Raw genomic sequence first — 18,318 nt, 5'->3', positions numbered from 1 at the left:
AAACTTTCATAAATTCAGTGAATGCAACATAAATTATGTCCTGTGCTCTGGGGAAAGTATCAGTGAAAATATGACACTGCCTATTGTGGTACCAACCCCCAAAACATCCATCTGTTTAGTGAGGACAGTAAGCTGTTAACAGCGGCCGTCATTCAGGTGTAGCATCACTGTTTTAAGAGACATTACAGACTGCTGATGTCCTCTCACAACCCAAAACAACCATCTGCCTACCTGAAAAATTCTCACAGGACAGGTCCCAGCCAGAACATGTGTTACTTGTATGTGTGTGCGCAGGTCATGATATAATTAACAAACACAATGGTACATGAGACATTTTTAGCAAAATTTTAATAGTTTGTATTTGACACCAGAATACCTGGAAATATATTTTAGAAAAAAAGAACTTTTTTTTGTCCAATGCTGCACAATTTATCAAGCTTATGGAAAAAATATATATATAATGTGTTACAGTGGTTTTCCACTGCTTCACTCTCTCTTCACTCTTAAATAAAGTTTCTCATCTATGTCTTTGTTACATCTCTGTAACTATCAAACCTTGAGGCACTTGAACACTGCCAGATGCTTTATGGATGCAGAGGTATAGCTGCAGATTGCTGCTGTCTTAAAGAAACTAATAGTGGTAAATACATTGCATACAGTGATAGCCATCATATTTACAAACAGTGACCCCCCCCCCATCCCCCATAGTATGACTCAAGAGACACTGCAGCCTGTCACTTATAATATTCTGTATTAAAGAAGTAAACATCCAAACTGAAGACACCATGCAACCAGCTATTTGTCTGATCAGCCCTCCCTCTAACAGCTGAAAATAGTTCCAGAATGTCACTTCTTTTCAGGGATACCACAGTACATCAAAAATGCATTATTGCTTTCAATAAATATACATAATAAAGAGGATTGGGGCTAAGAGAAGAAATATTTTAGTTCTCAGATTAAGCTCACAGAGAGAAATTGTCTGAATTCCTTAATGTCAGATTTCTCTCAAGATTCAGTTTTCTGGCCAGATTCTGATTATTTAAACATTAATCTAACATTAATTTGAGGAATCTGACTTAAATTTTAGAAGTGATAGCTCATATATTTTTAAGACTATTCCTATATAAAGATGATTTCATCCTTACGAGCACAACTACTGTCGATTTGTTTCGCATAATGTCTTCATGAAGTAGATTCTTCTCATCTTGCTGATGACATCAAACTTTAAGGGAAGTAAACAGGGTTGGCACATGGTACACGAGGAACTGGAACCCTTACACTGGAAGACAAAAGCTGTGCCCCATTTGCATACTCTACACTAACTCTACCTACTGCTCTGATTCCAGCATGTTCACATGCTGGAAAAAAATCATACAGTGAGGTGGTTATCAGCAGTCAGATTAAAATTGCAACAGCTTTGTGTGATGTTGATGGTCACTGGTCGGTGGTCACAAGGCACAGTGCAGCCTTGAGCTAAATGCTAACATCAGCATGCTAAAATGTTGTTTAGTTAGTATAACGTTCACCAACTTATGTTGAATGGGATGGCAATCTCATTAGCTTTGCAAGTATTTGGTCTTAAACCACTTGGATAAACAGATTTTGACATTGTGATTCTGCTGAAAAACAAGTCAGTCAGTCCGTTCAGTTTTAAGGGAATTTCACAGATCCATTAATTATTTCTTGATCTTAATTAATATAGATCAAAGTGGTGGACCTACTGACAAACAACAGGACCAACAGACTCCGCTCACTAGCATTGCTAGGAATCATGCATCATTTCCTGTTACTACAAATTTCTTTTACTGGTTCCATGCTTCCACACTGGCAGCAGCAGAGCTGAAGGAATTTCTTCAAATTTGGTGCAAATGTTCACTTGAACTCAAGAGTTAACTGATTAGATTCTCAAAGTCAAAGGTTAAAGTCACTGTGACCTCACAAAAATGTTTTTGGGCACAACTCTAGAATTCATACACTAATTATGATGCAATTTAACACAAATGTCTAATAAAATAAATGATGACGTGATGACATTTTATATCCAAAAGGTGAAAGCTAAATTACACCATGACATCATAATGTTCTGCAAAAACACTTCATGCCATTATTCAATACTAGAACAGAGGGAGAAGTTGTGACCATATTTCCTGCAGTTTGATTGGTTAGCAGGGGCAAACAACCATGAGGTGCAGACTCTAGTTTCTTACTGCAAGAGAAGTGTACAGTCAAGATTAATATGTCCTCTTTACATCATAGAACTAGTGTAGAGTATGCAACCGTAACACATCTGTATACCATAAATATATTACACTCTCATCAGTCATCAGACTGAGATGACCTTCAAGTCATGGTGCTCATGAAAAAGGCAGAGTGGCAGCGTCACTGTCAGCAGAGTCTCTATTAAAGTAAAGAAACAGGAAGGACTGAGGTCACTGGGGCTGGACTTTTTGGCATTTTCACTGGTGTTGGTCAAACTCAGTGCGGTTAATTTGCTGGACTTGCAGGAAAACAATGTTCACACTTTGGGTGATTTCAGATATATTACCACTATTCAAAGAATGATACCAGTGTTTTGCATCTTCTTTTAACCCATTTACTAAAAAGCACATTCTTGTCCTAATGCTGGCCATAGTGTTTGAATGTGTACACTCCCAATATAAGGTTACAAATTGGTGAAGCTTTGGTAATCCCTCACAGGACAGTTAACATCAGTGTTTCAATTTTGTTACATTATTTTTGTAGACATGATGTGTTTTGTGATGATACTGTACTTAAATAAATGGAAACAAATGAACCGAAAACATTACTTAGTAACTGAGAATTAAAGGAAAATATCACAAAACAATGTCAGATAATATTTTACAGTTATTTGGAAACTATATTGTAATTACAAGCTCATCATCTCATAGTCATAGTCATAATAGAGACACATCATTGTGTATCATGAAAGGCTGAGTCATAATTAAAAATTACAGATCTGGTAACATGACTGTGATGTCAATAATTACAAAATAAGTTTTTCAGTGTTTTTCTTTGGTGAATGCTCTCAGTTGCATTTTAAAAATTTTAGTCTGTTATTTGTAGTAAATGGAATAAACCTGCACAAACACTGGTATGGCCCTTTAATAATTCATGATCCCATGTCTGGGGCCGGAAGTGAAATCCAGTTCTGTTCTAGTTATTCCCATTCCCAAATATGGAAGGATACAAAATGCTTAAACAAAACAGACAAATGGAAATCCTTAGTCTTTCTAAAAGCCAGAAATCTTCAATGATTCTCCTGATCCCAGACCTGCATGGACCAACCTGTCTTCACCTGATCTGCCTGCCTGTCTGCTCCTCCACAGCACTGACAGTGATAAAACCTTAAATGACTCCACCTCCATTTACAGCAGATGAGTCAGTGGTTCGTCAGCATCATTCAATGAATCAATTCATCAAAATGACTGTTTGAATGAATGAAAATAATTTGAACAGTAAAAATGCATCTCATAAAACAAAAGTATACATTTACAAATGAAGACTCTGCTAAATAAAAACTATTTACAATCATGTTATATGTATTTCCATTAAGAATAAGATATGTCATCATTGTAAAGAGTGATGGCACTGAACTGCTTCAACCATTCTCTGTGCAGAAGCAACTTGACCAGTTTCTCAGTCTTGATGCAGAACTACAGCTTTCATTTTTATCTTTTGAACGAGCAGACAATTCACAGTTAATGAGCTGCTGTAGCTACTGCATCCAGGGTTCCCTCCCTGCATGAGCAACATGTCATCCTGAGCGACACAGTGATGCCCTACCTGCTCGTCTGTTACCAGCAGCTTCATCATACATTTGGCTAAAGGATTCCAGCTCCACTGAAAGATCCAGGAAGAGTGTAAAAGAATATACAACCTATCCTTTCTCATCAAATCAACCAGTACAATCCAATAAATATCAATATCAATATCATTTCTTTGCTTCCCTATGACTCACAGGACACACCAAACTCAACCTTTTAATGAAAATTTGAATGCTCATGCATGTGATTCAACATGCATGAAGTTCAACTCAGTGGAGACAAGTCCTGGTTTGCACTGAAAAATAAAGATCTTGATGTATTCCATATTTGTTTTTCAAATTTGATGTTTCCTTTTTAACGCAAGAACAAAATGAGTCTTTGTTGTGCCTGTTGAAGTGAGTCCGTCACTGTTTCTGTGAAGACTTCCTCAGCTTGTCTGTTCTGAAGTGCATTGCACAGTGTCAGGGCTGTAGCTGTTATCAGGTCTCAATCTTTAGACCACTCTTGAAATGTTCTCTCAGTTATTGCTCAGTCTTGCGGCTGTTTTGACTTAAATTCCAATAAAAACGGAATTGTTTGCCCGGCAGTGTGTGCACACGCAGACATCATGCTCTCATAGTTAGCTTAGAACATTGTGGAGGAATATTTTGCCTCAATTACCTATTGATTTTTTTCTTGGTCTTGGTTTAACTTTGGTTTTACTGAGACTCACTGCCTTGACTCTGTCTCAAAACCAGTCACATGTGGACTTGACTCCAGCCTTGGTGCAATGACTGCAGGCAGATAACCACAGCCATGTGGCAGAAGTTGAAATCAGCGAGTATAAGTGGTGCCAGTGGCTGCAGTGCAGGCAGAGCTGCATGAGAAAAGCCTTTTAGTGTCATTAATGTCGAGTCTGCCGACATGTCACAGAAGCAGCAGGATTGTTCAAACAGCCTTTCAGCCTGAACCAGAGACAACAGTGTGCATTAAGAAAAGTCCTTTTATGTGGAGCTTGGGGTCACATGGAATATTTACTCTGTCTTCTGGTTCAACATGTGACCAGTCAAACCACAGTTATAAACTGGTAATAAAACGTTGATATCAGAAATTACAAGAAACTAAACATTTTGTGCATTTTTTGGCATTCAGTAGACCATGAATAGTGACTTTAAACAACTTTCTACACTTTTCCTAACTCATTTCAAAATGAAATATTTGTGCCTGAGCCATGGAACAATATGACCGTGATGGCCAGGAGTTTGTCCAGGCATCTGACTTTAGTCAGTGCAGACACGTTCCTCCCTGTCCTCTTAACTCCTCCATGTCTTCCTTCAATATCCAGATCATCCTTATATTCCTCCCTTTATCCATCCCTCCATTGCAGCCTGCTTACATTACACATTCTTCCCAGCATCTTTACCAAAAGCTTTTCTCAGAGTAGTTACCACAGGTAGATAAAAATAAACTGGTGTATTTGTAGCTTACTGACCTTAAATGTTTGCCCAGTGTTAATTAGAGGTGCTGTCCTCCATGTGAACATCAATGCCACCCCTCTGACAGTGTATATCATGTAGATCATAGATAATATTTCTCTTTGTATGTTTCAGGATTGGTTTATGATTGCTTAGAAGAACAGCATACTGTGTCAAAACACTGCACAATATTACACAATACACAATATTCATATTGTGTTGCTGACCTTCTGCTTTTGTTCTGACCCTGTGTGTGTGTGTGTGTGTGTGTGTGTGTGTGCGTTGTTAGAAAGCTGTGCTGGCCATGCTTCCTGGAGCGAAGAGTCTTGGTATGCTGTCCTGAGATGTCTCCACATGTCTGTGGGCCATCTTCCCCTCCTCCCCTGCTCCACACAATGAGTGGACAACAAAAAATGGAAAAAGCAAATAAGAGAATGAATGAATGAATGAATGAATGAATGAATGAATGCATTACTTCTTCCCAGGGACATTTGTGTTGGACAAAGTCAGAAAGCAGAAAACAAGAAAGATGTATATTTCTCATTTCTAATTTTTGCCTTATATCACAAAGATGTGAATGTATTGAATAAAAAAAAAGAATGGATGAAAAAACACCAAAAGGCAATGCTTCAGTTGCTATAGTTACAGTAAATATATATATAAAGAAGCAGCCAGTGCATTATGTGCAGTAACATTAATATATATTCAAATGTGAACAAACTCAACCAGTGTTGTTTAAGGCTAATTAAGTCTCAACATGTGTTTTATCGTCATAGTTTTGCTGTGACAGCATTTTACTAACTGACATTAATTCTCAGATTTGGGTGAGACAGTTCTATGAATCATAAACAGACTCCTCCTCTCGGTCTTTATTCTGAATCCAGCTTCTTCAAAACTACCTACAAGCTGTCAGACCAACAAACGACAAACAGCCATCATCACTGATCCCTCAGCTTCGTTACACTGGCTCCCAGTTTGCTTTAGAGCCCATTTTAAAATTCTTTCTATGACGTCATGACAACGTCCTGAAGTACATAACTAAACTTCAAACCATCCTATTCACTGAGTCTGCAGTCATCAAAACATTAATGTGTTTTCATCATTTACTATCATCATTGTGCTATTTCACTGTGTTTGTGAAGCCTGTTCTGTCATTCTGACAAATATGATGGTGGTTATTACCGAGCACCAGCAGAGCTTGTTTGGCAGCATCTCGCACCTCCTCCTTGTCAGTCCGACAGAGATACACTAACTGGTCAATACTTTCTTTAGCCTGGAAACACAACACATGGCAGACAGTGGTCATTAACATGAGGACAAACTTTATCAAACAGTACAAACAAGCTGCATGACAGTTAGACAACTTTACCCGTTTGTGCCATACACAAATGGAATATACATACAGTATGAAATTTATGGGCACATAAAGTGTACATATGTAAAACTTATGTATGAAATCTTTTAGAAATTGGAATAATTTCATATGTTGATATATGTCTAATCCATACAAATATGTATCTTTATGTAATTATTCTTATATTGTAGACATACGTTATGTAAATATATCCATCCCCAAAGCTGTCAGTATATGTTGGTATTATAAACAGGATGCAGGGTTCAAATTACATCCTTCTTACCTGTAATTGTATAAAAATATTCCTGCCTGGAAAAATCTTGCAATATGATTTCAGACCCCCCTAAAGTGGACCGAACCATTTCTTAACCTTACATTAGTTGAATGTCTCGTCTATCTCCTTCACTCCATCGGTGACACAGAGGGGTTCAATTGGGCCTGAGACTGTGGGAGTTGAGCTCTGTCTCTTTCAATATCATATCATCATATCACACTTGTATTTTGTTAATCTCCCATAAAACCTAACATATATTAGTATCTTATACAGTCTCTAATGGCTCGAATAGCACAATTCATCATTTACATATTTCAACATATCTAAACGACAAATTTTACTATGGGTATTTCATATACAACTCCATTTCCAAAGAAGTTGGAACACTTTGTAAAATGTAGAATGTGATGATGTGTATATTAGGTAAACACATATTTAATTGAAAACAGAACCAAAACAACATATCAAATGTTGAAACGCTGAAACTTTATTGTTTTATGAAAAATATTTGCTCAGTTTGAATTTGATGCAGCAACACGTTTCTATTAGGTTGGGACAGGGGCAAAAAAAGACTGGAAAAGTTGTGTAATGCAAAAAAAAACACCTGGTTGAATATTTCGCAACTAATGAGGTTAATTGGCAACAGGTCAGTAGATGATTGGGTATAAAAAGAGGCTCCAGAGAGGCAGAGTCTCTGTGCAGTGAAGCTGGGGAGAGTTTCACCTGTGTCCTGTGGTCTGATGAATCAAAATTTCAAATTCTTTTTGGAAATAATGGACGCTTCGTCCTCCAGGCTACAGAGGAGAGGGACCATCCAGCTTGTTATCAGCACACAGGTCAGTGTGATGTCTGTGATGGTATAGGGGGCATTAGCACCCATGGCTTGGGTAGCTTGCACATCAGGGAAGGTTCCATTAATGCTGAACAGTATATACAGGTTTTGCAGCAACATATGCTGCCATCCAGACAACGTCTTTTTCAGAGAAGGCCTTGCATATTTCAGCAAGACAACACCAAACCACATTCTGAGTGTATTACAACAGCATGGCTACGTAGTAGAAGATTAATCTAATTGAGCAGATATTTTTCATAAAACAATAAAATTTCAGCATTTCAATATTTGATATGGGGGCAGCACGGTGGTGCAGTCGCCTCAAAGCAAGAAGGTTCTGGGTTTGAACTCTGGGGATGGAACCTTTCTGTGTGGAGTTTGCATGTTCTACCCACATCTGCGTGGGTTCCCTCTGGGTTCTCCAGCTTCCTCCCACAGTCCAAACACATGCACATTAGGTTGATTGGTGGCTCTAAATTGCCCTTTGGTGTGAATGTGCGTGGTTGTTTGTCTCTATATATCAGCCCTGTGATAGACTGGCGACCTGTCCAGGGTGTACCCCACCTTCGCCCAGTGTCAGCTGGGATTGACCCACATCTTTGTTCTGTTTTCAATTAAATATGGGTTTACATGATTTACACATCATCACGTTCTGTTTTTATTTACATTTTACACAGTGTCCCAACTGTTTTTAAACAGGGTTGTTTGTTATAAACTTATATCTTCATATATGTACATATGTGATAATACATCCCCTTATATGGCAACATCACTCTTGATATAGGAACATATATGTCATATATGATAGTATGGACCAGTATGGTGTCATGAACTGTCAAGCTAGCGTTGCTCTACAACAGGATGTTGACAGGATGGAACAGATCTGGATAAGAGCACAAACTCTTTGTGTTTCTACCTTGAGACAAGCTAAGGCTTTGCATCCACACACTCTGCTGTCCACACTCTCGTCTTCCAGCAGCTCCAGACAGCTGACCAAAGCCTGGGGGGGAGAACACACACACTGTTCACACACAGTGATACATCAAGTACAACACTGCTGATGGTGTCTGCTGTACACTTTTCACATCGCTCTTCGTGTTGTGTGTTTGTGTGATTGAACAGTGTTAAATTTACTGTGTTTGCTTTCTGATTGCTACTCTCATCCTGTTTTACAGTGTTGCTGTAGTGCAGGATGATAGTAAATGATGATAAAAACTGCTGGGAAATTCCTCAGGACCCTGATATTGCCACCATCCACACCTCCCACTGCCTGTGCACATCACACAATGTTATCAGATACCAGTCTCAGCAGCTGTCTCCCCACAACACACAGGTCCATGTGAGCAAAACCACCAGAGTGACAGACAGTCTTTGCCCCTGAACAGACAGGCTGCTAAATAAAACTCTCCAGCCCACACACGCACGCACGCACGCACGCACGCACGCACGCACGCACGCACGCACGCACGCACGCACGCACGCACGCACACACGCACGCACAGGGCAATGAAACCATGGTTAAATATTCTGAGACCTTGTGTCCCCTCAACTCATGGACATGGTAGACTCTCTTATATAATATTATACAGAAACACTAATGAGCATGTGCAGTCTGCCACACAATGCACAAGCAAACTGACTTGAACTAACTTTCAGCTTAGCTGGGTGAGAAACCTTTGAAAAGGATGGACACCAGCTCAGAGTCCAGTGTTGCTAGAAATCCTCATGCCAGATGATCAGAGTAACTATGTACTGCTACAATTGAAAATAAGATTTCTACTTCTGTACTTAAATTATTGTAAACACAGCTGTAACGAGTGCTGATGCAGCTACTGTTGCTCCTGTAACCTGCTGCTTCACAACTCAAGTTGTGTTGAATTGTGCAGCTAACTGTGCTGCTATTGCCCAGGATAAATCAGCATAGTGAGCCTCACTGCTAAGCCGGAGCTCTGACAGACTGTACTCAGGGTAACACTGTCACATAAGCATGTGCATTATGGCAGCTAGAGACCTGGGGACACGTTCTCATTTTAAATCATTTTAAAATATGGAACATTTATGGCGAGATTGTGATGAGTGTTAGAAACTTCCTGTGCACAGACACACGCCGTACATACACACTCTCACCTGCTCTCTCTGCCGCGGCTGAGAAGCCAGGCTCCTCAGCACAGAGCTGGCAGAGGCTGACACTTTGCCTCGTGGGTCTTTTAGTAACTTGGCCACAGCGTGAAGTCCTTTTCTCCTCAGGCTGCACTCTGCAGGACGCCGCAGCGTGTGGACGATCACATCCTGATCACGTGACGCCAGCCTCTGCACCAACCACACTGGTGGAGGGGAGGTTGTCATTATTATTCAGAAGTCTGTTCTACATTCATTTAGTTTTGCATATATGTGTGTATGTGTGTGTGTGGGGGGCTGTTTGATGTTAAGGCTTGGTTTGAGGGTTATGTAAGAGGCTTGGGAATACATCATGTCAGTGACAGGTCCCCACAATCATCATAAAACAAGGAAGTCTGGTGCGTGTGTACGTGTACTTGTACTTGCTACATAGTAAGGACCAAAAAAAGTATTTTACTAAAAGAGTGAGGACATTTTGGGAAAGTGAGGACATTTTGTCCGGTCCTCACTTTCTGAGACACCTTCAAATCACATTTTGAGGGTAAAGAATTGGTTTTAGAGTTATGGTTAGAATTAGGTTTAGGTTAAGGTTAGGGTCAGGGTTAGGCACTCAGTTGTGATGGTTAAGGTTAGGGTAAGGGGCTAGGGAATGCATTATGTCAATGAGTGTCCTCACAAAGTTGGAAGTAAGTGTGTGTGTGTGTGTGTGCTTGTGCCATACCCTCTTCTGCCAGCTCCATGATGTGTGTTTCCATGTCACTGATGCTGTTGGCGTCTAAGTAACTCCACAGCTGGAACAGCGTCACTGTCACCGTGTCTTTGTTGTTACCTCGCCGCGGTAACCTCTGATCCAGCACTCGCTCAACCAGACACAAGAACACTAGACAAACACACACAACCACAAACGTGTTACCATAGCATTATCATAGCACCTGCTCTGACAGGTACCGCACACACACACACACACACAGATGCTGTCGTACCTGTGTCCGCCATGCTGCCGGTCCTCTCAGGCAGTATGCCGGAGAAGGCTGTAGACAGCGTAACCAGGAAGCTCTCAGCAGAGACGCTGTACACACTGCCCTGCCCCACACACTGTTGCCATAGTGACTCTGCACCCAGGCACATGCCCAGCTGAGGTATCACTGTGATGGAGAAATGGAAAGACAGAGAAAAGAGAGAGGAACAGAAGAGTTATTCTTTATTTGTGATCAGGCTCCTGATGTTCCGTCATGTCTTCAGTTAGAACGTGGACGCTCGTTCCTACTCGCCTACTTGCTTTTTCTGACCTGATGATGCAATGAGAGCTTAGAGGAAGCTGGTTTCTTCTCAGTCCTCATTCATGCAGTACGTGTCAGTGCTTTTTCCACAGGGGAACATAAGCCATTTTTTGCAGACTGAGATGTGACCAGGCTACAGAAACACTTACACAACAGGAACCAACACCTGAACACAACATTTCAACCTTCTAGAAAAGTCTTTCAGTTAAATTACTCAAAATAAATATTCTGTCAACATTGAGCTTTTTGTCACTTTCAACATGGTGCAAGAGGGTTGGCTCAAAGGAAACAACTGTCTAAAATGTCGAATGTGTCTCTTGTTTTTAGCCTCATTGTGTTTCAAATATTCATTTCAGTTCAAATTTGCTTTATTGACATGATCCTAATCAGGATTGTGTGGATTCAGGAGAACATATGTGTGTACCTGTTCCTGCCAGCAAATCTATCCACAGATGGAAATGTAAAATATGAATGTAGACCAACCTTATCAAGATTTGGTAACAAATGTATTTGCATGACTATAATCTTTTTTAAAATTTTCCATATTATCACACTTAATCAATTTATTTATTTATTCAATTCAATTTTATTTGTATAGCGCAAAATCACAATATACATTATCTCAAGGCTCTTTACAGGGTAAGGTCAAGACCTTACTTTGTTACAGAGAAAAACCCAACAGTTCCCACAAAGAGATGCACTTGGCGACAGGGGGGAGAAAAACTTATCAGTTATTTCATACTGTTTTCCCTCTAAGTCTTGTATTTTAACGTATATTGCCATGGTTGTTGAACACATCACATCAATTAAAATCACACAAACACACACTACCTCTGAGCGATCCTTTACAAACCAGTGGCATTTTGACAGTAAGTGTTACTACAGCATCATGATGCATTGAAATAACTGCAACTCAGTGGTCACGAGTCTGTGTCATTTAAAATTATGAACAGCTCATCCCTTCACAAAACCCGACTTCTCCCAGAGTTGAGGTATTCTTGAGAGTTAGCATGATTATCTATCACTGTACTCTGATGAAAATCCACAGGAAGATGCACAGTAAACAATTGTAAACATTTTCTGTAATGAAACAAGAAACTAATTAGATTTTGCCGGTTTATTGGAAGTATGCTCTAAGTGCTCTCTTCTAGCAGCTGTGTGCAGTCCCTTTAGTTTAACTGGGCTGCAGGAATGGATCTATCTTTTGTTCATTGTGTAAAATCCCAAATGACCTGTACCATCAATTCATATATTGTAGTAATGGTCACACCTTTAATATTATGCTTGCATCAAGAGGTTGTTTTTTACTTCCTATTTCGAACACTAACGCGAGGCAGCGTACTGTTATGTACAGAGGAGTGAAAAACACCAGCCCCCCTACAACCAGGACATGTTTTGCTACATAATATCTGATTATCTAATTAGGAACTTGTTTTTTTGTTTGTTTGTTTTTTTAAAATTTTTTTAACCTAATTTTATTCATTTTTCTGCCTCTGCTCAGGCGACAGTCTGGGCTGGAGGCATTATGTTTTCGAGTGATATCATATTTGGCACAGACATTCACTGATTAGATTTTGGTGGTCAAAGGTCAAGGCCACTCTGACCTCGCAAAACATGTTTTTGGCCATAACTCACAAATTCATACACTAATTATGACATTAACTTACATGACTATAAGGATAAAATGAAGTGATGAAATTTCATTTCAAGGTCAAAGGTCTATTTCACTGTGACATCATAATGTTCTGCAAAACCACCTCTGGCCATTATTCAATGCTGTAACTCTGTGTCAATGTTTGCTGACACTTGGCTGGTTGGTGGAGGAAACAACCACACGGTGGTGACTCTAGTTTCCCTCAGTTTCCCCCACTTTAGATATTGATTTCAGTGGCCACTACTGTTGTTTTTGAGCTGTAGACAAAAAATACAGCCTGTGCACTTGTGATAAAGGGATGATACTAATGATAACATAGATAAGGTATGTTACCTGTATCACCAGCTGAGTTTCTAGCAGGTACTATGTACTATAGGTAGTGGGTCGCTGTGTCTTTCTAATCAAGCTGCTTGTTTCATGCACTAATCTGAATTTAATCTCTCAATTAATCTACAGCGCATTCAGAAAGTATCTGAAAGTTTCTCGCATCAGGTGGACTCCAGTCAGGGTGTGGAAACACCTCAAAGATGATCCAGACAAATCTCAAGTGTCAGAGTCAAGTGTCTCAATCTTTATGTCAATGTGATGTTTCAGTTTTTCCATTTTAATAAATTTGCCAAAATGCCGTTTTTACTTTATTATTATATGCCGTCGAGTGTAGATTGATGAAGGGGAAAATGATTTAAACATGAGGCTGCAACATAACACAATGTGAACAAAAGTGAAGGGGTCTGAAGACTTTCTGAATGCTCTGTATGTAGGTCACTGAACACAGGGCAACACCTAAACATCACATTTTGGTCAACTGTCACTGAACACACAGTTCAGTTTTCACACACTGGTTCTTCTGTATATGAGAGTGACGACTGCATGTAATGTTCAGACAAACACAGAGTGGAACCCCCACAGATGCACAGTTACCTTCAGCAGGCTGTCTGAGGTGTCGCGGGTTGTCCTTAGTGATGCGTCGGATGATTTCCAGCACCCGGGCCTCTCTCAGCAGTCTGTCTAAGGCGTACATCTCTCCACACCGCAGAGGACCAAACATACCCAGACGCTACACACACAATAACATTTGCTAAATGACACACAACAATCATGTACAGTACAGCTGTAGCCAGAACATCATGTCTGGAATAAGAGTAAGTCCTCTTTACTCTGACAACACTTAGTGCTCAGACTGTCACCATGGTTACAACTGATGCGGCTGCTACTGCTTCATGTTGTATTTCAACAGACTTTTCAGTGACTGCTAATGCAGTTCTAGTATTGTGTTTGTGGTTCTTTAAGGAACCTATTACATATTACATTGAGGTTACAAAACAAACTGATTAAGCTCTGAATAAAAAACTTTTGTAGATATTTTAATCACTTCTGGAAAAGGTAAAACCAGCCGTTAATGCTAGAAATCCTCATGCCAGATGATCAGAGTAACTATGTACTGTTACAATTGAAAATAAGATTTCTACTTCTGTACTTAAATTATTGTAAACACAGCTGTAACGAGTGCTGATGCAGCTACTGTTGCTCCTGTAACCTGCTGCTTCACAACTCAAGTTGTGTTGAATTGTGCAGCTAACTGTGCTGCTATTGCCCAGGATAAATCAGCATAGTGAGCCTCACTGATAAGCCGGAGCTCTGGCAGACTGTACTCAGGGTAACACTGTCACATAAGCATGTGCATTATGGCAGCTAGAGACCTTTGGGTTCAGGACAGTTGGAAGTGTCTCTTACCAATATCTGTGCACTGCAGTTCTTCAGGTGGACCACCAGGGAGCAGTCTAGAGTGGTGCAGCCTGTGGTGAGGGGACAGGTGGGAGAGGAGGGGCTATACCAGCCTCTGTCCTGCAGAGACCTACACACATAGAAGGGGATTTTTTATGTGTAATGGGAAGTTTCTATTAACACTGTCAGTGCCAGGATGAACTGGATCCAGCATCTGAAGGCTGGTACAAGTCCGTTCAGTTCACTTCATGAATGCTGAGTACTCATGCATTTGACTATTTAAGATATAAAGTGTTTCCACTGCAACATTGTTTTTATTTGAAATAGGTTAACCAGCCATTAAAAAGGTCAAATGAAATGACATCAGTGTAAGGTGAACAAAGAATGTCAGACAGATTGTGAGCAGAAAATAAACACAACACAACTCCACTAGATGGCAGCAAGATCCCACAACAACTGAGATTCTTCATCATGTCTGTTTTCAATGAGCAGTTCAGGTTTAAATAACAGTTATTTACTTGATATGGCCGTCTCAAGCTCATCTTATGTATGTTATAAATGTTTTTGTCAACATTCGTTCTCCTCAAAATTTGGTTGGGTTTCAGTGTGTCAGCACTGACCTGCCGTTTCTGCTCCTCTTGTCTCCTTTTTCCTCCTCATCCTCCTCCCAGTCAGATGTATTGAGGAAATCAAAGCTGCCCAGAGCTGTTTCCACTGTGAGGCTGACCATGCTGGGAGAACGGCTGTGCCTACCACCCTACACACACACATACACACACACACACACACACACACACAATCCAAAGTCAGACCATAGTCCAACAGTCAAGTATGTCCTCAGATGCTCACAGTACAGAGTACATCTACAGATGCATATCTGTGTAGTGAATAGTGAATAGAAAACACTTTGAGCATGCACAGACTCAAACACAATCACACACAGACTCAGACTAACCTAACACAAACCTGGTTCCACCTTAATATCAAACACTGATGAACAGTGACACAAGTGGCACATTGTCAGGGCAGGCAAAAAACACACAATAAAATGTATCAGCAATCAGTGTATTTGTGTGTAAGCATGTGTGTACTCCAGGCAGCACTTAAAAAAGAAACGAGACCCCCTGTAGAATAATGGAGCTGCACTGGCCTATAAAACGTTCACAATGTTTGAGGCTAATACTGATGTTGATATTAATCTCATCGTGATATATTTTCCAAAAACACACTGCATATCTGGGAAAAAGACACCAGCTGGTCTGTGTTTGGTTACTCACCACCCAAATAAGTTTGATGACAAATTTTCCTTCTACTCTTGTGAACTCGTTTTCATGCAGTAGCAGAACTGTAGCCTACTCTACCCACCTGTGGAAGTACCTGTGTTTCTCACACATGCTCCACCCTCACCTTCAGAGTAACCTGCAGCAGCTTCAGCTCTTGTTCCAGTAGCTGCAACTCAGGGAACTGTCCTCTGTAATCATCCAGAGAGGAAACTACAGCTCCCAGGGCATCCTCCAGCCCACAGTCCATTGGAGCATTGTCCTCTCTGGACAGGCAATCTGCACCTGCCCCTGGAATCTCCTCCTCCACCGGCACCCGCCGGGCTACATATGTCACATCCCTGCTCTCTGGGAGGATGCGGAGCTCAAGGTCTGGGGGTGTGTTCCTTTGTGATAGAGTGTTAGAGTCCGGTCCTTCAGTCATGGGAGAGGAGGCTGTGAGGACAGAGCTGGACGTATCCTGTTGTATCCTGATTGGCTGTTGATCTGTGACAGGATCAGCAGTATTTTCTTTGGGGACACCGAGTCTCCTTGGTGACACATCAGTGTCCTTGGCAGCTGAGCCGGGCGGCTCAGGAGTTCTGCTTGGCATCTCCATTTCAATGTCATTGATGGAGATCCCGGAGGCCAGAGACATCACCTCCCCTGATTCGCCACCTGACCTGTCTGTCAACACGACACCATCAGCGCTGCTTTCACTGATGTGGCTCAGAGAGCGCGAGTAGCTACATGAGGTGTGACTGTTGGTCACCACCCCATCCACTGTTGCTATGGGAGACTGTTGCCTTGCGTCCTCTTCCTCTCGGTTGGGTTTGGTCACCGCAGTGACTGTCCCCTTCTCCTCTTCCCTGTAAATGAGTTAATGTATCTGAGTTAATCTATCTAATTACTGACAGAGGTCTGTGCATAATAAATATAATAAAGTGAATAATAAAGTCAACAAATATGACGTGTTAAAATGTAAGAATTCAAATGAAAAAGAAACCAAACAAAGCAGCACCTGATGCTCTCTGCTAGGTGTTTGGGTGTGCTGGGAACCTCAGTGATGGCGTTGACTTTGGGAGCGGAGTTTGGAGTTGAGGAGGAGGAGGAGTCTCTGGGGCAAAATGAGATGTCAGGCTGTGGGGAGGAACTTCCTGTTCCAGCTGGCTGAATCTCTGGGGTCACCACCACCGCCTGGAGACATGGACACACTGAGTCACCAAGGGTTGAACTAACACACTAACAATGCAGTAAATAAACACACAATGTTGTACAGTTGAAAAACTTGAGTCAGTCAAAGTCAGTAAAAGCAATGTTTAGTGTGAAGCAGTGTACTAGTATCTCTACTGTTTATGTAGGAGGACATGAGCTCCTCATTAGAGGAGCTGCTGAACCTCATGTTGTCATTGTATACAATGGTGTTCTGGTGCAGCCTCTCCCCCACCTTTACCACATGAACATAATATTAATATTAAACATGATTTTCATTATTATATATTACTGCCTTTTTATTGTATAATATTATATATATATATCATACATGATTATTATTACTGCACTGTCTGTGTATATACGTGTACAAATATGTGACTATATTACATTCTGCCACTTCCATATTGTTACTATCAATATCATTATCATTATTATCAATATTATTATCACATCATTATTATCAATATTGTAATACCATGGCTATCATTATTACTATTGTTATTATTATTATGGTACAGTTGGCTCTGACCATCCTATCATGCACGCACGCACGCACGCACACGCACGCACACACACACACCTCTCTACTTCCTCTATTATGTTTTATGGTCACAATGTCTTCTATGTCTTTCTGTTTTACACTTTCTGTTTTTCACATTTTTCATCAATAAAAGCAAAAAAAAAAAAAAAAACAACCACACCTGATGCAGCCTTTGACACAGTAGACCATGATATTTGTTTTAAATCTTCAGCTGGTCCAAAATGCAGCAGCTTGCCTTTTAGCAGGTTTTAACTGATAACATCTCATGACCCTGGTCCTAAGCATCTCTCCACTCGCTGCATGTCAATCTTGGAATTGATTTGAACATTTTATACATCGTGGGTTCACCAGATAGCCCAGTGGTCGGGGCACAAACTACAGTACTTGGGTGCAAATGCCCTGTGCAGAATAGGCCCCAGTTCGATTTCCGGATACCCGAACAATTTGCTGTGTGTCATTCTCCTGCTCTTTGCCCACAGTCCTCGTTTCTCCCCACAATCCCTGATAGAGGCTGAACATTCTCAACAAACAATTTTACCAAATAAATAAATAAATAAATAAATAAATGACACATTACTTTCAGAGCTATTCATGGGCTGCTTCCTTTGTACACTGCAGAGCTGCTGACTCCTTATTGGCCAGTGTGCAGCCTCAGATCCTGTGGCAGGTTTTTATTTACTGTTCCAGTATCCAGATCAAAAAATCACTTTTATGAATGTGCTTTTATGTCCCAGATAACCTGGGTTTAATGTTCCCTTTTGATCTCCTTTTCTTTTCCATTACCTTCTTCCTGTGAGCATCATCATGTTTTATTTTAATGCTTCAAA

At 40.6% G+C, this 18,318-nt stretch overlaps 1 protein-coding gene across 3 annotated transcripts in view; it reads right to left on the bottom strand.

The window, feature by feature from the left end:
* Nucleotides 1-331: 331 nt before the first annotated feature.
* The window catches only part of ripor1 (RHO family interacting cell polarization regulator 1), a 65,734-nt gene continuing 47,747 nt past the window's right edge, over nucleotides 332-18,318 (bottom strand). For all 3 annotated transcript variants that reach the window (XM_071488909.1, XM_071488901.1, XM_071488917.1), the window contains exons 14-24: nucleotides 16,757-16,932; nucleotides 15,884-16,604; nucleotides 15,097-15,233; nucleotides 14,486-14,606; nucleotides 13,673-13,808; nucleotides 10,801-10,962; nucleotides 10,539-10,697; nucleotides 9,827-10,023; nucleotides 8,616-8,699; nucleotides 6,422-6,512; nucleotides 332-5,622 (exon numbers count right to left, since the gene is read on the bottom strand). In XM_071488909.1, the coding sequence (XP_071345010.1) occupies nucleotides 5,525-5,622; nucleotides 6,422-6,512; nucleotides 8,616-8,699; nucleotides 9,827-10,023; nucleotides 10,539-10,697; nucleotides 10,801-10,962; nucleotides 13,673-13,808; nucleotides 14,486-14,606; nucleotides 15,097-15,233; nucleotides 15,884-16,604; nucleotides 16,757-16,932 (2,082 nt within the window). In that variant the 3' untranslated portion in view covers nucleotides 332-5,524. The remainder of the gene's footprint in view (nucleotides 5,623-6,421; nucleotides 6,513-8,615; nucleotides 8,700-9,826; nucleotides 10,024-10,538; nucleotides 10,698-10,800; nucleotides 10,963-13,672; nucleotides 13,809-14,485; nucleotides 14,607-15,096; nucleotides 15,234-15,883; nucleotides 16,605-16,756; nucleotides 16,933-18,318) is intronic.

This window comes from Trachinotus anak, unplaced genomic scaffold (assembly GCF_046630095.1).
Source record: "Trachinotus anak isolate AG129_WGS33_773 ecotype Australia unplaced genomic scaffold, CSIRO_AGI_Tana_v1 ptg000002l, whole genome shotgun sequence".
Classification (NCBI taxonomy): Eukaryota; Metazoa; Chordata; class Actinopteri; order Carangiformes; family Carangidae; genus Trachinotus; species Trachinotus anak.
Note: the sequence above shows the minus strand (reverse complement) of the source record. Positions and strands in the feature narration are given on the sequence as shown.